At 46.4% G+C, this 20,617-nt stretch overlaps 6 protein-coding genes across 6 annotated transcripts; 3 read left to right on the plus strand and 3 right to left on the minus strand.

The window, feature by feature from the left end:
• Positions 1 to 6,659: 6,659 nt before the first annotated feature.
• PG994_003903 (heterokaryon incompatibility protein-domain-containing protein) lies at positions 6,660 to 8,408 on the minus strand (the record flags this gene model as incomplete). The annotated part of the gene is given in 3 exon segments (XM_066855312.1): positions 6,660 to 7,543; positions 7,605 to 7,993; positions 8,008 to 8,408. 3 exon segments carry the CDS (start codon positions 8,406 to 8,408, stop codon positions 6,660 to 6,662), a joined length of 1,674 nt encoding a protein of 557 aa, XP_066719590.1.
• A 2,237-nt stretch (positions 8,409 to 10,645) lies between these two features.
• PG994_003904 (uncharacterized protein) lies at positions 10,646 to 11,062 on the plus strand (the record flags this gene model as incomplete). The annotated part of the gene is made up of 1 exon (XM_066855313.1): positions 10,646 to 11,062. One exon carries the CDS (start codon positions 10,646 to 10,648, stop codon positions 11,060 to 11,062), a length of 417 nt encoding a protein of 138 aa, XP_066719591.1.
• A 946-nt stretch (positions 11,063 to 12,008) lies between these two features.
• On the plus strand, positions 12,009 to 13,831 carry PG994_003905 (uncharacterized protein; the record flags this gene model as incomplete). The annotated part of the gene is made up of 2 exons (XM_066855314.1): positions 12,009 to 12,044; positions 12,098 to 13,831. 2 exons carry the CDS (start codon positions 12,009 to 12,011, stop codon positions 13,829 to 13,831), a joined length of 1,770 nt encoding a protein of 589 aa, XP_066719592.1.
• Positions 13,832 to 15,108: 1,277 nt separating this feature from the next.
• On the plus strand, positions 15,109 to 15,872 carry PG994_003906 (uncharacterized protein; the record flags this gene model as incomplete). The annotated part of the gene is made up of 3 exons (XM_066855315.1): positions 15,109 to 15,148; positions 15,187 to 15,430; positions 15,566 to 15,872. The coding sequence occupies 3 exons, from the start codon at positions 15,109 to 15,111 to the stop codon at positions 15,870 to 15,872; spliced, it is 591 nt and encodes a 196-aa protein (XP_066719593.1).
• An 895-nt stretch (positions 15,873 to 16,767) lies between these two features.
• Positions 16,768 to 18,015, minus strand: PG994_003907 (Zinc-type alcohol dehydrogenase-like protein C16A3.02c; the record flags this gene model as incomplete). Its single annotated transcript, XM_066855316.1, has 2 exons — positions 16,768 to 17,190; positions 17,338 to 18,015. The coding sequence occupies 2 exons, from the start codon at positions 18,013 to 18,015 to the stop codon at positions 16,768 to 16,770; spliced, it is 1,101 nt and encodes a 366-aa protein (XP_066719594.1).
• Positions 18,016 to 18,419: 404 nt separating this feature from the next.
• PG994_003908 (uncharacterized protein) lies at positions 18,420 to 20,506 on the minus strand (the record flags this gene model as incomplete). The annotated part of the gene is made up of 4 exons (XM_066855317.1): positions 18,420 to 18,854; positions 18,934 to 19,250; positions 19,361 to 20,241; positions 20,328 to 20,506. The coding sequence occupies 4 exons, from the start codon at positions 20,504 to 20,506 to the stop codon at positions 18,420 to 18,422; spliced, it is 1,812 nt and encodes a 603-aa protein (XP_066719595.1).
• Between the last annotated feature and the right edge of the window lie 111 nt (positions 20,507 to 20,617).

Genomic DNA, 20,617 nt, shown 5'->3' on the forward strand with positions numbered 1-20,617 from the left:
ATTCCGTAATATACGCTAAACCAGATAATCGTGCCGTTTAATCCGGCGGTATCGGAGTCGGAGAAGGAAAAAGGATAACGTCTTGCGACGCTTAGGTGCTTAGGAATTTAGGGTTAGACGTTAAGTTTAAAATGTTTAAAACTTCGGGATTAAACGTTAGTTTTAAAATGCTTTATAGTGTCGCGGACGATTGCTCCGTACGGAGACCGGGTGTTTCTCGCTTAGACGGCGGTTTTTCGACTGTTTATTTTTAAGAAAAGTATAGAATATCCTCCTTTCAGGTTTCCGAAATCGGTTCTGCCGGTCGGTCCTATTAATATATAAGATCGGCCGGTAGTACTAAATTTATAAGCTTAGCTTTAAAAGATCCGTCCGTTAATATATCAATTCCGTATTTTTTAAAATAATTAAAGAGCTTTTTTTAAAATATATAATTAATTTAACCGAACTAATATTCGGTTTATCCGTCGAATTTTAAAATAAACGACTTTTTAAAAAAGGTCCCCTTTATTTTTAATATATAGTATTTTAAAAAGTATCGTACGAGGTACGTCGTAAATAGTTCGGGTATTATTTCTTTAAAGAGTATATTTAAAAGTTCGAGTTCTTAAATAGCGAGGTTAACGTTTCTTTTTTAAATTATTAAAAAGATTTCGGTATTTTAAGATATTTTTTCGTACGTAAGCGGTTCGAGGTTTAAGGTTATCGGTCTATCTAGGTTCGGTACGTCCGGGCTCGATCTCGATTCGCCGACCGCAATTAATTCTATTTAGTAGGGGTTATTATTTTATAAATTATATAATAAGGTTATTTAAGTATATAGTTATATATAGCTTAGCTAGTTTCGCATATAATTCGGAACCTAATCTTTTCTTTATAATATATACTCGGAAAAAAGGGTTCCTTTTCGTACAGTTAATTCAGTTCGGCTCTTCCTCCGAATCTCTAACGGGCGGAAATTCTCGGGGCTCTTTAGCACGGTTACCTTTATATCGATAGGGGCGTAGAATTATCTCTTTATTTTTATTAATTTATAATCGCTACGGGTAATTAATAATTAATATTAAATAAGCTCTCGTACGTATAGTAATTCCGGTTTTAATCGGGGTTTAATCGTTCTTATTTTATTATTTATATTTATTTTTAATACGAGCTACGAGGGGTATCGTATACCCCTTTTAATAAAATAAGAAAAGGGTTTATACACGTAGGTATATAGCACCCTTTTTAAAATAATATAAATAGCTTTAATTCTAGCTATTCTAATATAAAGTATGTTATAAATAATTTAAGTATTATTTTTTTTAAAAATACGTTTAAAAGTTCTAGTTTTTAAAAAGCAAGGTTAGTATTTTGTTTTTAAATTATTAAAAAAATCCCGATATTTTAAAATACTTTTTTATATATAAATAATTTAAGGTTTAAAATCGTCGGTTTATTTAAGTTTAATACGTTTAAGCTCGGTTTTAATTCGCTAACCGTAATTAATTCTATTTTAATAAGAATTATTATTTTATAAATTATATAATAAGGTTATTTAAATATATAATTATATATAGCTTAGCTAGTTTCGTATATAATTCGGAACCTAGTTTCCTCCTTATAATATATACTCGAGAGAAGGGGTTCCTCCTCGTATAATTAATTTAGTTCAGCTCTTCCTTCGAATTTTTAACGGGCGGAAATTCTCGAGGCTCTTTAACACGGTCGCCCTTACGTTAATAAAGGCGTAAAACCGTCTTTTTACTCTTATTAATTTATAAATACTTTATATAATTATTAATTAATATTAAATAAGCTTTTATATATATATATAAATAAGTTCTAAGTTTAATCGAAGTTATATTACTATATTTTATTATTTATTTTTATTTTTAATACGAGTTACGAAGGGTATCGTATGCCCTTTTTAATAAAACTAAAAAGGGGTTTATACGCGTAAGCACGTGGCACCCCTTTTAAAGTAATATAAAAAACCTTAGTTCCTACTATTTTAATAATAATCCTTTTAAAACTTTTTAAATAATTAGTGTTATATAATAAGATCGCTTTAACTTAATTATATTACGACCTGACCTAAATCATGCGGCCAAGACCTATAAAACCACCGGGCCGGATTTACGATACCCCGCCCAGGGTACGATGTCACGGCCACCGACCACGCCGCCAGCTATACTAACATGAGCGCACCAATACTACAAAAGCGCACGGCGACCACGACGACAGTATCCCAAACCGCAGTAGGCTGGACACGGCCCAAGGAAGCAGCAAGGACAACGTCACGTGATAGATCACGGGGATCACTGGGAACGGCGAAGTGAGTCGGTGATCCAACCAACAAGGGGATCACCCGGATCACTAGAATACGAGGGTGAGCCAAGTGATCTAATAGATTAATAAGGGAGGAGATTAAATATATAACGACGGACGTTCCCTACGTATTTTATATAAATACTTTTTATTTTAATAATTAATTTAAATATTAATCTTAATTTATTAATAAAGTAAATAACCTTAATAAAATTATTATAAATACCTCTAAGCCTACGCACCTTAGTTACTTTCGTTCTTGCAAGCTATTACCCGCTATACCGATAAGAGCGACTCCTATCGCACGTTTAAATACTTTCTCGTATTGCTAATATAAACCTTAGTACGTCTTACTAGGTTTCTTTTAAAACCCGGATAGCGTTCGTTATAAATTAATAAAAGTGTCGAATTTAACGCTTTAAATTAATATACTTTTTTAATATTAACTATAATATATTATTAATAAAAAGAGTTTAGTAATATATACGGGCTAAAAACCACTACTACGTTAACCACCTTTAATATTTTAAACTAATAAAGCTTTTTTACAAGCTTTTATATAGTATATAAAGAAGTTTCGTTTATTAATAAAGGATAAATTTATTAATAAGGTTAAAAAACCGATCCCTTTTTAATAATAAGCCTTTATAAAGGTAAAAACCTTAATATTAAGGGGTTAAAAAACGTGTAATAAATAAACGGGTAAAAATAATAAAGGGATATAAAATTATCGGTTATATAATTATTATATTTATTTAAAATAAGTAAACGAGTATTTTTCGAATCGTTTAAGGCGGTTTTCGATATAAAGATATCTTTGAGCTATTTAACGGCGATCTCGTTATTCGTCTAGCCTTTATTACTTGTATCGAACTTTTATCCTTAAAATTTATCGAGTTTTTAAGGGAATTATTACTCTTAAACCGATTTACCTTTATAAATTATTAAAGGAGAGATAGCCTTGCTAAGTATTAATATATATTTTAATATAATTATTTAATATTTTAAATAAGTTATTTTTATTAAATAAAACATAATTTCGAACTATTTATTATAAAGTTATTACTTTTTTAAACTTTTAAAATATCGTGGTTATTTATATTATATTTATTTTTAAATTTAATAGTTTAAATTTAAAGTATATATAATTTAATTAAAAATTAAAACTTAATTACTTTAATTAATACCTTATTAATATATTAAGAGTCGATTTAGCGTTACTTTTTTATTTTTAAAGTTAAGTAGCGTTAAAGAAAGGCTGTTATCTAATTTTTACCGAGTGGTTAATAGTCTTTTTTAAGGGTTAAACCCCCTTAAGCTAGTTCTTTTATTTACGTATACATCGGTGCCACGTTAAGGGCTTTTTAAGCTAGAACCTAATCTATTAAATACTTTTCTTATATTAAAAAAAGCTTTTAATAACTTTCTTTAGCCTCTCGCTTTGATTTAGCTCTATAAAGGTGGTTAACTAGTATAGTCTTTAGTATACCTTAATTTAAGGCGGCCCGGCGTACTAATTTACTATTTATAACGTTAGAAATTACGGTAGTAATATTATTTTATATATAAAGTATTATAAATATAAAATGAATATAATATAAAAAGAATAAAATAGATTAACGTATCCTATAAGAGAATATCTTATATAAACGAATATCTTATTCTTTTATACCCTTTTTAATAAAATATAAATTAATTTTATTATAATATATTTAATATATTAAAATTAATTAAAATCTTTATTTCTAGATACTTTTATATTATTTTAATAAGTACGCGTATCATACCCGGGCTCTTCGTAAATTTTATAACGCTATAAACGTGTTTTAAACGTTCTCGTATAACCGTTCCTCCGACGCGATTCGTTTTATAACTATCTATTAACGTTCTTTTAAAACTATAGGTCTTTTTTAATTTATATATAAAATGATTTTTTATTTTATAGCCGTTTTTTTTTCGTACGGCGGCGCCGGCTAAATATTTTATTTATTTTTCGAAATATCGCGTTCTTACTTTTTAAAAAAGTAACTCGGTATATAATATACGTTATAATTTTTACGATTTAATTAAAACTAATTAAAATAAACGTTAAAAAGTTATTTTAATATTATACGATATAGTTTTAAATATATTCGGTTTAAAATTAAGCTTTAATTAAATTATTTAAAGTTTTTAATTTTTAAAGAATAAATAGGCCGAAAAACGTCCTTAAAAGTATTAAAATATATAACTTTATATCTAATTATAAAATAATATATTCCGGATTATACGGAACGAGTCCTATTTTTTAAAAGCTTTTTTATATATTCGAAATAATGAAAATCGCTTGGAACGTTTTTAAAAACGCTAGTAAGAAGTCTTCCTTTAAAATGTAAATAATATACGCCCGTATAAAATATTTAATTTCTTTCCCGTATACTTTTTTTAATATATAAAAATAGCCGATATTAAAAGGTTAGAGTTTATATAACGAATAAGAAGGTATATAAAATATAATAATTAAGTTTTTTTTATAATAAAGCTCGAAAATTATTAAGTAATAGCTTTCGTAGCCGTTTAAAACTAAAAGGCGATAATAATTCTTTATATAAAACTTAATATATTAATTAAAGTATTAAATTTAATCCTCGCCTTTTTTATTCGTAATTTAATTATTTTTAATAATTACGATTACTTAATCCTTTAATAATAAGCTATTTTTATATTAAAAAAAGAAGTACGTTTTCCCGGTAAAAATAATATATAGAAAAATAGCGTAACCGTGTAATCCGACGCCTTAAATAATTATAATTTATTCCTAATTCTTTTATTATATTACCTTAAGTTTTCCGTATCGATCGAAAGTGGTTACGATTATTTCGAACGAGATTTAATTTATAAAAAAGCCGGTCTCGTTAAAGTTATAAATATCCTCTTTTTAAATCTCGTATTTATAAATTATATTTTATATAAAAATAAACTACGTATAATATACGTTAAAATTTTTATAAAAAACTTTTTAATAATCGATTCTTTAATTAAAACGCGTTTAAAAATCTAATTATTATCGTATAAAATTAAAGGCTTAATTAACGCCGACGCGTCTTACATTATATAAATTAAATAATCGATTCGCTATATCTTTTATATTATTTAACCGGGAAAAAAAACGATCGCGTATTTAAATTAATAATATATCGAATAATCGTATCTTTTTTAAAATTTAAAAGCTTTTAAAAATTCGTAAATATTTCGTATTATATAGGTTAATTATTTCGTTTACGCTATAAGGTTTTTAATAAAACGTAATAAATTAATATAGCTTTTTATATGTTTAAAATTAAGTCTATTTAAAGTTATAATATTTTTAGACGTAAAAGAATATAAAAAAAGGTTAAAGCTATAAAGAAATTTATAAAAGTGAGATATTCGCTTATATAAAATATTCGCTTATATAAAATATTCGCTTATAAGATATATTACTTTAAAATTAGTTAAGAAAATAAGTAATAAAGAAAAGTAACGGTGAGCTATTTTAATATTATATAGGGGTGTTAGTTATAAGGTGACATATGTTAATAATTAAAATCAGTAAATTCTATATTACTTTTAATTAACGAGACATGATCATCGTAATAAATCGATGTATCTCAAGGGTCCTACATATCGGCACCGAGTTTAAGCTGGTGGTTAAGTAGCCTTCGACTTCCGTGCAGCTATTATGAAGCCATCACCTTATAGATCCGCACCTTACTGGTCTCATGATCCGTCGTTCGGCATAGGATGGATCGGACCTCCTTCTGGACGGCTGGGCAAGCTAGTAAGCGATACACTTAAGAAGGTTGGTGGACCCGTGTGGCTGAGGAAATACCAGCCAATAACAAGTATTTCCCCTATGATTCATACGCTGTGGTAGCAAAAGGGGCGAAGAGGGGATACGATGTGCCTGATACGGAGACCAGGAAGCCCCAATCGGAAGAGTACGTAGATGCAAATTTATTAAGATGCCGGTCATTTGACATATATGGGACATCAAGCAAAGTCATCGTTACTATCGTTTCCTGCATGTAACAAACCGGAGCTAGGCTCACCTAGAAGAAATAAGGCCAAGTTCCCGGATTCCTTTCTGGTTCTGATCAGTCGACCATTGGAATACCCTCCAAGGCTTCTTTTGTGATATAGACTCACTTTCCTTCTATTCCCTTTCACCCTCGTCTTATATTAAATCCAGATGGGAGCTTCAGTCCAACACCATTTGCCTTTGAGGAACATTCCAGCCTAGCTTAGCCTAGTATGAGATGAACATCTTCCAGATCGTGATATTCCCAACTCGCTTTCTTGATGTACCCAACACCTTTCCGGTACGCGACTCAATTGATCCATTCAATCCAAAGAACACCATATACATCAAAAAACGCTGGGTGCCAAACTATCGTGTCAGTATCCATATTGAATTCAGGCATTCTCCGTAAACATATAGCGACAAGCTCTATCGTTCGGCTGTTGTCCAAATAGGCGGCCGGGAAGTCGGCTGCGTGCTCATCAGATGGTAGTTGGAGACATCCGCAGCATTCTTGGTTTTTTCCCATCACGAGTACTTGAGCATCGAAATTTTGCCAGACCGATACGTGGTCGGAAAACTTCTGGGCACCAAACCATCCACGTTTCGTGTCACGGGATATGAAAGGGTGTTGCGGTGGCATACTCGCTTTCGAATCTCCACGGACGTCTTTCACAACAAATGGGCGCCAAAATAATCTGCCAGGCAGACTCGGGTGCTTGTAGACATAGTCTCCGAGCACAAAGACAGGTCCCAGGTGTTCATCAGCTGAACGGATATGCTTTGTTGTATTATAACTTTCCTTTGCCCATCCCTTTGGGAGCAAAATTTCTGACTGGTCATTCCTATAGTCGCAATGATGATCCAAGAAGGTTGATTGAATTGCATGCTTTGTGCTCGAAGTGGGGGTTTCCTGGCTGTAAAATTGTGTGATGCGTTTTGTTATGGGGTGCTGGTAAGACTTATACAACTCCAGCAAACCCTTCCAACCTAGCCATGACCAAGACGGCAACCGGGATTCCTGAAGAGTTGTATGATCTGTTCCCGAATGGATACGTCTTTGAACTTGAACAGAGAACCATTCTGGCCCTGTCCACATCAATGCGGAATCAAAACATATTTCTGCAAGGCCATAGATAAAGCCGCTTATGCCTGCTAAGGCGTCCTCCGGAAAGTGAGATCCCTGTTGTTGTACTCCTTAACAAGTGTAGAGAGCTTGAGAAAATCTGGCTTTCCTGAAAGTATTTGAGGGAACTGATGAATCTCTGTATTTCCTCGTGGGATAACTCATCAGCACCATGCATATCCTCATGGTGTGTTGTGGATGAGCAGGCCCAATGAAACTGGTTATTTCCAATGATACGTGGTCTTTTGGATAGAAGATATTCTTGAAATGTCCAAGCCCGTTCGAAATAGAGACTCCATGGACCGGTGTTACTCAATACAGGGTTTTGTCTGATGAGTACCAGGTCGCTTTTCCCCAGTGGAAATTTGAGTTGCGAAAGCTCCCGTGGGTGGTATATTCCCTTCAGCCCTGGTATCCCTTGGTTGGCATCTCCATCGATGGAAACAATGGTGAGTTTGGCGGATGCATAAATCCCCCCCCCATTAGTTGCAGTTGTGCTTTCATTTGCTTCCCGTTGTCTTGGACGATGCACAAGGCGTCAGCCCATAAGTCTCGTTCTTCCAGAACGCGAGTTAGTCCGAAAGCTTGTTTAAGTCTTGGCGAGACACGATTGGCGAATCGAAGTTGCAATAAAACTCCAGGCAGTTGAAGCGTGTCAAGGATGCCAAGCTCATTTTGCAGATGATTTGCCGCATATCCCCATCTGTAACTCAGCGCGACATAGTCCTTGACGCCATGTCCATCAATGATGCAGTTGTCGGTTGTATCAATGAGCCAGGCTAGTGATATCTCGACAAGTTTAAGGGGATTGTCGCAGAGGTGTTGGTGCTCTGCTAGGCATTCGCACATCCATTCTCGGAGCAGGTCTGTATCAACCCCAATGTGGATCAAGGACACGTCCGAGCCCAGGTGTTCCTGGTATGGGCGACACATCGACCAAGAGCAATTTGTTGCAATCGATTGTTACTTCCGGCTCGTCTGAGTATTCAAAGCATGCAGTGCCTCTGCCAGCCTTTGAAATTGATAGTTTGATAAATGGAAGTGGTTCCCCAACATTGATGATCCGCGACCTAATAGACTGTAATAAAGAATCATGGCCTAGACAAGGCTTTCCGAGGATATCTTCCAGTCTTCCAAGATCGATATAAACTGTATGATCGTTCTCCGTAAGCGCTGTCCTGATACCCCGACAAACACTACATGCCAGTTCAGAGCCAAGGAGCTCAGGCTGGGCTAGGAGGCTGTGGACATCAATATCCATCTTGAGCTTGGAAGGAGAGGAAGAGGATGGTGCTTCGAATGGTGCAGGAGCGTAGAAGTGACGTGCGGAGATTGACTCAAGTTACTGTTGGGACTTGTTCTGAGAATGACCCCGGTTCGGGAGACGGCAAAACCACAAGAGTTTCTGGGAAGCAAGGCGATCAAGTCGTGCGGGGAACGTTCTTGCTGCGTTGGCCGCCACAGGCTCTGGACAGCGAAGGTTCTTCCGATTCGCATGGGTGGACAAGTCCTCGAACGGAACTTGCAGATATAAATGAGCTGAATCTAGGTCGGGGGGTTAGGGGTTGAACGGATTACCACGTAGTCTTCATAGTTGCCGGAAGAAGAAATAGAAGAAAGAGGAGCAAAAGAAATACGAGGGGGAGAGGGGGACGGACCAAACGCTTGCTGGCGACAGCTATCAGCGCCTATTGGTCCCCAAAGTATCGTATTACATGCCGTACCACGTTTATCCGGACGCTTTGGATCACACAGCCTCTCGCTGCTTTTGCTCAGGCTTCCATCAGGCTGACTTAGGCTGGACTTGGCGCAAAGCACGACGGAGCACTACCCCGTGTCGACTACCCAGGCTTTCCATTATGCCGGAGAAACTGGAAATGAATAGGTTCCAAATTCTTATACTTAGTCTGGGCCAATGGTACTTGTGTTGCAAGTTTGGGGGGCCCTTGGCTGCTTGGCGCCAACAAAAGTTGCGGTTGGCAGTCGGCAGTTGCTTACACTTTTACGTGAAGAGTTTCGAATTCAGTTGATCTATGTTCAATCAATCCGGCTCCAATACAACGATTATGGACATGAATACGTCAAAAGGATTGCGGCATATGCCCATGCAATCGGCGGAAATATCCTGAGATCCTGATACGGATTGGCGCAGGGAGATCAGGTGTTCGAGGCGCCACAGCGGCGGTGCGTGCACAGCCACATATCTGGACCCAATTTGTCTTGATTTTGCTTGCCTGTGTCTGCCTCTCACATTCACTTTCTCACAATCTTCCATCAAATATTACGTGATACCCCCGGATCTACCATGTCCATCTCGGAATGCACCCTCTTCATTGCTCCTTACTAAAATGTCGACTTTCCTCGATAAGTACCGATGGATGGTAATGCGGGGAGTTGGCCCGCGGATAAATACCATAAAGCGGCCAAGCTTATTAGGAGGACGCACAGAGCTGATTGGGATCAGCCAGGGTGAGCTGCTGTCATCTTACAACTGGGTTGGCCCTGTTGACCATCCAGCCACAATTATGGTACCAGGTACGACTTGCTCATGTGTCTTTTGGTCCCTACAACGTGGGAATCTCGGTATTGGTCCGAGGCGAAAAGAGAACGAAACTAATCGGAGAAAAAGGAGGACCTCCAGTACTAAGGTCCAATGTTTGTCTGCCCATACATCTTGAGAGAGGGGAGTTATGGCAGCCTAACGATCCCAATTGCGGTCGCCTCCCACCTGCTGCTGCGATGCGGCCACTCTTTCAAGCCCTCGAGTGACATAACCAAATTGCCGATTGGACGACGTCGATATTGTTGTAACCCGCGGCGATCTTCTGCTGATGCTGAAGTTCTGTCAAAAGCGGCTTGCGAAGCCCTTTCGGCTCGATGCATCAGTTGTACAGGGTTCACTTATAGTACAGTTCTTCTCCAAGAGTCAGCACACCTTTTTCAGGAATCGCGGTTTTGGCAGTCATTTTGAGCAGGTAATGACCAGCTACCCAAAGGGACTGGAAGATAGTCACTCCCACTGGCGCATACTACGATACAAGCTGGGTCCTCTGACATGTGTCGTTCGCTATGAGGTAGACGCAACCACGAGGCCGTACGGGGACTTCCCCGTTGGAACACCCGCTGAGTCGGGGACCATCATATCTGCGCCGAACGATATGTCTGCAGCCATGATCGTCCGAGGGCGCCTGTCGCCACAGGGGCAAGTGGTCGAACTCAAGACATCAAAGTCGCTCACCCTGTCGCCGTTGGATACGGATTATTGGATGCCGAAGCTTTGGGCTGGCTGCATCAGGTATCTACTGACAGGTCGTCACTCGGATGGCACATTCGACGAGGTGGCATTTAGAGATTTATGGGATCACATCAGCAATTGGAACGCGAGGGTTGAAACCCAGGACGCCCTGGGCAGGCTCATTATGCTGATACCCGCGCTGAAAGCTGCTGTGCAAGCTACCCGCCACGGCCAAGCGGTGCTTATATTTCGTGAGGAGCCCGATGGCGAGGTGGATGTGCATGATGCTGGCCAGCGAGTAGGCCTGGTCTCGCACGCCATGGCCAAGAAGTTCTGGGGTTCCCCGAGGTGAGAACCTAGTAAGCGCTCAGGTAGATACTGGGGCAGGGGCGGACTGTCTTTTCGCGCATGAGATGGCGTGGCAGCATACATGGAAGGCATCAGAGTCATGTCTTTAGATGCCCAGTCCCTTCGCTGTTGGTCAGCTCGGGTGCTGATCATAGACAGACCCGGCGACATCAACTTATAAGTTCCACGACAATACGACACAGTATCCGAACTTGTGGCATGGACAGCACCTAACTATGAAAAATTAAGGGTCACGCGGAAACATCTTGCAAGAAGCTGGCGAGGATGAAGGTTTAGAGCCGGGACTGCTGCAAACGCGAAATCTAGCCCCTGGATCCGGAAACCCCAACAGCAACCTCACTGACGACATGATAACACCAGAAGGGATTGAGTGCAACGATTCAGGAGATGCAATATTGTACTATTAAGTATTAAGCCCCTCAGTTGACAGAGTAGAGCACTTCGAGGTCACCGAGGGCTGGGACCTCGAAGAGGATACGGTACAAGATAGCGACCGGCAGCCAGGTGTCTGCTGCACTTGGAATCATGCATCCGAATCTACTGTCGATAGGATAGCATTTGCGACAGCATATCACAAGTTTCAGCCAAGTTTGGATTGCAAAAGGTACGACCAAGTAATGATCCGGAGGGACGAGTGTCTTTCGGGATTTTCTGTAATGGTTATGGTTAATTGGTTATTGCCCAGGTGGATGGAATTATTAAATTAATAATGCTTCGCGACTTTTAAGTGGTTTCCTGGGCCCAAGTTGGAAGTCAGCAAACAGACTGGAGGCCGACAACCGTGCGTCAGCCCCGCCAGGGACCGCCAAGGAGCCGCCAAGTGTGGCTGCCGGCGCGTTGCCAGATTGCAACAATAAAGGCCCAGCTGGTCTCCAGCTGTCTGTGAGCACTCTTTCCCAAAACCCCCCCCCTTAATTCCCGCATGCCCGATGAGTAGACTTGGCCGCCTATCGAGACAACGCCCAGTAAGTCATTTTATCTTTGTTTTCAATTATCTTATGCTAATTGATACCAAAAGGTGCGGCTGGTGGTGCTGCCTCGGAAGGCCTTTGGAGAGCCGTCCCGTGCATCCGTGCTCGTGCGGGAGGCCATCAAGAACGCCGAGCCCTCGTGGAGGAAAGCGAAGGGCGGCAGCAGATCCGGCGGCCATGCGAACAGCAGCAGCGGTGGGAACCCCGACGGGGCGAACCCGGAGCAGGGCTGGCGCGCCGCGTTCTTCAAGATGATCGAGGGCAGCGCGACGGCGTTCGGGTCCATCTTCGTGTTGGGGCTCGCGGGCTACTCGTACCACGCCTACTACAAGCGGCTGGTGCTGCGCAAGATGGAGAACGCGTTCGCGGTCGGCTACTCGAGCGTCGAGCTGGCGGCCATGAGCCGGCACGTGGACCCCAACAGCCCGCACTCGGAGCTCATGACGGTCGACTTCGAGGACAACGACTGGATCCCGCGCGACGAGCAGGCCGTCATCGACGCCGTCGTCGACGGCACCCTGCGCGGGCAGTACCACCTCATCACGGGCGAGAAGGGCACGGGAAAGACGTCGATGCTGCTCAAGGCGATGCGCAAGATCGGCGGCGAAGGGGTCGCCATGCTCGAGGCCCACGGCGACCCGGAGATCTTCCGCGTGCGCCTGGGCAAGGCGCTCGACTTTGAGTTCCACGAGGACTCCATCGGCGGCCTCTTCAGCTTCAAGGGCCCGCGCGACACGACGGCGCTGCTCGACATCGAACGCGCCTTCAACAAGATGGAGAAGATCGCTCTGACGCGCAAGGAGAAGGTCGGCAAGCCGCTCGTGCTCATCATCACGGGCGCGCACCTCATCCGCGACGACGAGGACGGCCAGGACCTGCTCGAGCTCATCCAGCAGCGCGCCGAGCTGTGGGCCGCGAGCAACCTAGTCACCGTCGTCTTCAACAGCGACGAGTACTGGATCACGGAGCGGCTCATGTGGCAGGCGACCAGATTACGTGTCACCCCCGTGCGCGACATCCCCAAGTCCACGGCGATCCAGGCACTGCGAGAGTTCCGCGCCAAGAGCTTCAATGAGGACGTCCCCTTGCCCATCCTGGAGCAAGTCTACGACAAGATCGGCGGCCGTCTGCGGCACCTGACGCGCGTGGCGAGATCGCCCGACATGCTGGACGCATGCCAGACCATCTGCGACCGCGAGCGGCGCTGGCTGATGAGCCAGTGCTGGATCCTGGGCGGGGACCTAGACCCAGGCGCGGAGGACTCGCAGGACATCGCGTCGTCGGCGATGCTGCTAGCGCGGGCGCTGGTGCGCAAAGAGCAAGCGATGCGCGCCGCGGGCGTCGAGAACGGCGACGGGCGGCTGCCGCAGATCCCGCTGTACGAGGCGCGGCAGATCATGACGAACCCGGACTGGATCAAGGCCCACGACCACATGAACATTTTCAACATCGACTCGCTGGGCATGGTGCAGGCCGACTCGGTCGCGATGCAGAACGCGATGCGCGAGGTTTGTGGTTTGCCGGGCTTCGACGCGCACCTGCAGGCGACGCTCGACCGGCTCGACGAGATCGAGAGCCTCGCGCGCACGCGCGAGGTCTCGCTCAAGGACCTCGCGGGCGGGGAAGGGGGAGTACCGCGCCGTCGTGGAGCGGGCGGCGGCGGCGGACCGGTCGGCGACGACGGTGGGCTTCAAGCTGGTGTCGAAGGAGGAGGCGGTCAAGGACCCGGCGGAGATTGTGAAGCACAAGAAATGATCGGGGTTCCGACCCGGGCGCTATGACCCTCGAGCCGAACATAGTCCAAGATGGCCTGCGGAATGTGTAGTATCATGTGTATTATCGAATCGCCGAATATGCAATACCCTTTTGCCCTCGAAACAATATGGAACAACGGAATTGCTGCATCATTACTCAAAATTAGAGCTTCTGGTACCCGGACTCTCGCAGGCGCTGATAATCAATATACGATGCCAACTGTGCAGTTTCAATAACCCTTCGGGCAATAAACGGGTGGGCGATCAGTGTTGTCGACTGTCCGATGGAACGTGATGGCCGCCAAACAACCCGAGTCATTCTGGTACTTCGTTCGACTGCCGCCAAGCCCAATTGTAGCATTTCAAGACATCATAGTATGTACGCTAGCTGTGCATCTGGCCCAGATGATGATTGCTGTACCGATCAAACATGTCGGCCGTTTCGTAGATGTTGTTCCTCATTTCGATGGTCGAGTGATTTGGAGGGGGAAAAAACAAGATATGCGACGAACAACCAAAAAACCTCATGAATCACGCAAGCGTCTTGGCGTCTCAACTTCCTCGGCTAGAGTAGAGATTAGGTTCAGAACTCTATTACTCTGTACTCAATCAAGCATTACTGGTACCCTCGGAATGGAACTCGATGTCGCGGTCGTCGGAATGAACATTGCGGCTCCGATTCCCCTCGTCTTGGCCAACTTGGCATGCGATGTTTAAATGAACGGAGTTTTCATTCGATCTCACTTAAATACGGCATCTTGAAGAGAGATACATGTATATATATATATATATTTGAGTTGTTTTCTCGTTCGTCCAGTCAACATGTACGTAAACAATAGGCGAATCGACTTCGTAACCTAATCGCCTCAATAACTTGGGCCGCTTACCATAAAAACCCCTGTACGAATAGACAGGCGCTAGCGCGGCCGTACAGGCAAGTTGCATCAATGCTTCAACTGCGCCGGTCGGGGATGTTACATGTAATTGGTCAACAGTTCTGCCCAACTACGAAAGCAGCTATTCACTTGCAATCTCCCGTACTAATTGCTTGCTCAGCATATACTTGATCTGTTTCCATCTATCAAATGTAACCCAGGTCTCATAGCTGCTCCTCTTAATGTTTCCTCCCTCCATTAGCTTGTTTCTTGTCGTCGCACTCTGCGGCGCCACGACCCCAGCGCGGGGTTGCATGCCAAGCAGATTCTGGTGGACAATCTGTAACACCATCGGCCATTTCCCCCCTTCGAGGCTTCGACACCTCTTTCCCAATTTTCACTTTCTCCATCCGACCACCACAAGCGGCCATGTTCATCCCCCATCGCGCTGCCAAATTTAGCTCAGCCGGTGAGGGCTCACTAGGCACTAGGCTCTAGGCCCCTCAGGCCCGGAACGCCCAGATAGCGATCCCACGTCTTGGCCGAAAGCTGAAGCTCGCCAAGGCTGCTGGCCCCCGGTCGGGCGAGACATTGACGGCCCCCCCCCGAAACACGATCAGGGTGACCCAACGGCCATGTTTGTTCAAACTTGGCTTCGAGCTCAATCATTTTGCTTGGCCGTCCCCGAAAGCATCGTAGTTGCCGTGGGATTGGGGCCGCTCGACTTGAATATCCATATTAAAGAAGCTTGGTACCTTCCTTCTCACCTTATTTATTGTTTCTCTTCCCCCGTAGTATCTTGCTGGCAGTTCTATTACAATTACGTCCCTCTCTTCCTCTTTCCGTTTTTTATATATAATCACTCGGCTTGAAACGACGTGCACAGGTGCACCATTTCTATTCTTAATCCCTCTCTTCAGATCTCGTCATCTGCATTTCCCACCACTTATAACCTAATCAAACCAACCTCTTCTACATCTTCTATACCAACCAACAACAATATGTACGCCCGAACCGCCATCGCCATGGTCTTCGCGACCCTCGCCACTTTCGCCGCTGCCGCCCCTTTGAACATCAACCTGGGTGCCTACTCGCCTGCCCTGGTAGTCGGTGATGGTGCGCTCACATTCGAAGGCGAAGGGAGGAAAGCAGAAGGGGCGGCCGCGGTCGGTGAAGGCATTGCTAGCGAATAAGTGGGCAAGGGTAAGGCTTCAACAATAATGATACCTTCTTGGAAATATTAAACCTGCTAACACATCTATGCTTCCCAACAGAAATAACGATGCCTGACAAAAGCTATTGGCCGGCGAAGCCCCTGCCGCTTTTCATCACCGCGATGCGCGATGTTAAACGCTGATGGTAACGATTACAGGAGAGCTTCGCTCTACACACACTCGCCTCTCTCAATGCCAGTACCAGTTCCAACAAAAGCAGTCTGCGTCTGCGGGTGCTGTTCTTACTAAGATGGGGTTTCGTACATATCCAAATACACGTAATAGAGAGAAAGATGGGATAGTGGCACTACTCACTACCCTACGGGACTGATTGATGTAGGTGGCCCAAAAGAGATACCAATACGATAGGAGTTAGTGGGGAAACCAAGATGGCAGTTTGGCTGGTGCTTGTTTTCACACAAGCCGCCTCAATTGTCGCCATGCCAAGGATTGCCAAGAATAGAAAACCGTTCCAAGCCGTTTCATCAATCCGTCTCTCTGACCCCAGTATTCCCAATTGCCCAGATTCCGAAACGAGATCTGTCTGTCTGTCGCAGCTGTCTCCCCGCCTGTAAAAGTCCAGAGAGATCGACATGCAAAGCTGACCAATGGCAATTTGAACCGTCTCAGAACTGCACCCAATTGGCTGGGTTTGGAAAAGCGTCGTCCTCGTACACACGGGCTGTTGTATGCGCAAGAGACATCAGCTGCCGGCGTATCAATGCTATAATCTCGTCGTGCACGACGCCCGTTCTTGGCAACCCTGTGCTAAGGCGAACGTAATGTGTATGTTCGTCTGTGGAGTTTGAAGCTCTGGGCGCGGGACTTTTGACCGTGGGACTCCTTGCCTTATCACTTCCTCGTGCCGTGTCTCTCACTCGCCAATCCGAACCACCACCTTGCCCCGAGCCCTCTTCGAAGCCACCTTCTCGTACGCCTCCAGGACCTCATCCATCGCGAACTCCGAATCAACGAGGATCTCCCTGAGGTCGCCCTTCTCGATCCACCCTGCCACCTCCCGCGCGCCCGCCCCCGAAGGCGCCATCCCGAGGATCTTGTAGTGGCGCGGCGTGCCCCCGAGCAGGACCGGCCGGATCTGGTGCATGAGGAACGGGTAGATGCCCTGCGACGCCCCGCCCACGATGCTCAGGAACCGGCCGTCGGGACGGAGGTAGCCGGGGCTGCGGGTGTACAGGGCGTCGTCGCCCACGCAGTCGACTACGAGGTCCACCCCGTGATCTTGTGTGGATTCCGCGATGGCGCGGTACAGATCTTGATGTGCCGTGTAATCGATCACCTGCATCATGCATCTCTGGCATTAGCAAGAAAGAGAGACCCTCCAGTTGTTTACATAGGCGGGTAAGTAGGTAATCAAGTAAATCAATTGCATGCATGCGAGGAAAAGGAAAAAAGAAGAAGAAGGGGGAGAAAAAAAAACCCTTACCATATCAGCCCCTAACCTCCGCACCATCTCGGCATTGGCCCCCGAGCAGAGCCCGTTCACGTACGCGCCCCTCGCCTTAGCGACCTGCACCAGGATCGACCCCACGCCGCCGCTAGCCCCGTTCACCAGCACCCGCAGCCCGTCCCACGTCCTGACTTTGCCCACGCCGTCCGCCTCGGCCTCCCGCATCACCAACGCCGCCGTCTGGCCCGCGACCCCCAGCCCCACCGCGGCCCTGATATGCTTATTGTCGCACTCACTTTTACCTCCACTGCCTTCTTCTGTTGTTCTTGTCGACGATAACGAAGAAAGGAACTGCGCCGGCACCGCGGCGACGAGGTCCGCCGGCACCACGATCGCCTCCGCCAGCGTCCCCGCGCCGAAGAAAACCTGCCGCACCCCGAGGGCGCCGCAGACCAGTGTCCCGGGCTTTGATAGTGTAGGCGGCTGTGCCCCCAGTCCCGCGGTCAGGACCTCGCCGACGAAGTCGAGGCCCGCGGTCGGGTGGCGGCGCCAGGGGAGCCAGGACGGGATCGTGGACATGAGGGCCAGGTCGGCCGGGTTGAGGCCCGCGTAGCGAACGCGCAGGAGGAGGTTGTTTCCCGTGACTGCGGCGGATGGTGCGGGCCGGTGCGCATCTAGTTCCAGGCCGTTTCGGGTTACGGTCCAGGCGCGCATGGTTGGGGGTGGTGGGGAGGGGAGCTGGCGGCCATCGTCGTTGATGAGTGCGTGGGCCAAACCGAAATGTTTGGATTGAGGATAGTCCGTATAGGTTCTCCTTCTGATTAGCTTATATGTCGTTTCTTTCAATTAGGTCCACTCATCGCGTGTGAAGATGTTTGGCCAATAGTTGTGAGTGCGTGTATTCGTGAGATTCCATTTCTGGGTGGTTTTGACTTTGGCGCCAAGTTTGTTTCAAAATTGGTCTGTGCGGGGCCAAAAGGGGGCGAAATAGGGGTATGGAGGGAAAGCTAGTGATCAAGGTGAAGAGGTTTGTCAAACCTTCCGAAATAATATGAGGCCAATGACTGTCCATTATGATCTAAAGTCTTGGACTTCATCAATTGGTAGCATCTAGGAAGCTACACTGGGCCGAAGAGTGTCTCAACGGGGTTGGAATCCGCCCCCCTGAGCACCATTAAACTATCTACCCATCCCCTCCCTCCTCTTCCTACTCCTCCTCCTCTTCCACCATCCCGCGCCGCCACAAATTCCAACAATCCCACATCGCGCTGCGCCAGCGCCAGCGCCGTGGCGTCCTCGGCGCCCGTGTGGCTGCCGAAGACGCGGTCCATGTCCTCGAGCGTCGCGTTCTTGGTCTCGGGCAAGACAAACAGGACCCAGGCGAAGCCACCGACCAGGAAGGCGGCGAAGAAGATATAGGTGCCCCAGGCCCAGGCCTCGAGCATCGGCGGCACGAAGAAGGCGATGGCGAAGTTGTTGACCCAGTTCGAGTTGGCCCCGATCGAGACGCCGCGGGCGCGGATCGAGAGGGGGAAGATTTCGGAGATGACGACCTACGTAGACAGAGGTTAGTTACATTTCTGTATTTCAAAACTAAATTCGGAGCAAAAAGGGGAATGGGCGGTTGCGTACCCAGCTCGCCGGTCCCCAGCCGAAGCCGAAGCCCGCGATGTAGACCCAGATCAGGACGACGGCGGCCCAGCCGGCGTCCATGTGGCTCGGCCAGTCGTGGCGGAACTTGGCGACGATGATGCCGACGGAGAGGATGCTGACGAACATGACAACGGAGCCGCTCAGGAGCATGGTCTTGCGGCCGAGCCGGTCGATCAGGACCATGGCCGGCAGCGTGCTGACCATGAAGACGGACCCGGTCACGCCCGTGGCCAGGAGGGCGATGGTGCCCTCGGAGAATCCGAAGCTCTGGAACACATTGGAGGCGTAGTAGATGACTAGAGAGAAAAGGAGAAATCTTTGGTCAGCCAAGTGGCACAATTTTCCTGCTAGTTGTTTGTGGAATAAAGTTAGGAGGGGTGTCGGTCGGGATCCAATCGAAACTTACTCGCATCAATGCCGCTCCACTGCTGCCAAAACATGACCAGCCATGCCGTGGCCACGCGCTTGAAGTTATCCCAGGAGCGGAAAATCTGCACATAACCGTATATCTCCCTCTTCAGGACGGCCATCCGCTGTCCCGTCCTGTCGTCCCGTATCTCCTCGAGGTCCGGGAAGTGTTTGACGAAGTCGCGCTGCTCGAACAGTGCCTCGGCCTTGATCTCGAGATACTCCGCCTGGACCTCGTCGTCGTCGAGATTCCGCTTCCGCAGCCAGGCCAGCGTCCGCTTGGCCTCCTCGTCGCGCCCCACCTTCACGAGCCAACGGGGCGAGAAGGGCATCCACCAGATGCCGACGGCGAGCAGCGCGGCGGGGATGCCCTGGATGATGGAGGGCAGGCGCCAGGCCAAGTCGGACTGGCCGTCGGGACCGCCGATGAAGTTACAGCCGTAGCCGATCCAGAAGCTGAGCATGATGCCGAGGATGGTGGCGAACTGGTAGAAGCTGACGATGAAGCCGCGGGTCTCGGGCGAGGCGATCTCGGCGTTGTACAGCGGGCCCACGCCGCTGAACGTGCCGACGCCGAGCCCCGTCAGGAAGCGGCCCGCGTACAGCAGGGCCGGGTGGCCCGCCGTGGCGCCGATATACAGGTAGCTGCCCAGCAGCGTCCAGCAGCAGCCCGAGAACATGGCGTACTTGCGCGAGAAGATCTCGCCCACGAGCCCCGCCGAGAGCGAGCCGACGATGCCGCCCAGCTGCAGGATCGACGTGAGCCAACCCGTGGCCGTCGACGAGGCCACGACGGTCGGGAAGTTGGCCGTGAAGCGGGGCATGACGAGCGACTGTGAGAGGATGCCCTGCTGGTACCCGTACTCAAACCCGCCGAAGCTGTATGTATACGCCGGTTAGTTAGTTCACACACCTTGTTTTCCTGTCAAGAAAAACCCCAAGCGCCTCTTTCCCAACCAACTTACGATGCGAAGAGTGCGATGAATATCAACTTCGGGTTCGATGTGATCGACGACCATCTCGTCTTGACGGCGGCGTCGACCCGCTGCTGTGCCGCAAGGGTCGCCCCGTGGGACTTTTCGATGTTGACCGAGGTGTCGGCATCGCCAATGTGTTGAGGCACCGATATTACTTTCTCGGCCATGATGGACTACTTTTCTCCCGAACTTCGGAAAGCCAAGCAAGGAGAAAGGCGGAGAGAAGAACGACCGTGTGTGGTTCACAATTCGCGTGGAAAGGATGTTTCCCTTCTAGC

Source organism: Apiospora phragmitis (assembly GCF_038363925.1).
Source record: "Apiospora phragmitis strain CBS 135458 chromosome Unknown utg000004l:1.0-3135199.0:1.0-3139288.0, whole genome shotgun sequence".
Taxonomy (NCBI): Eukaryota; Fungi; Ascomycota; class Sordariomycetes; order Amphisphaeriales; family Apiosporaceae; genus Apiospora; species Apiospora phragmitis.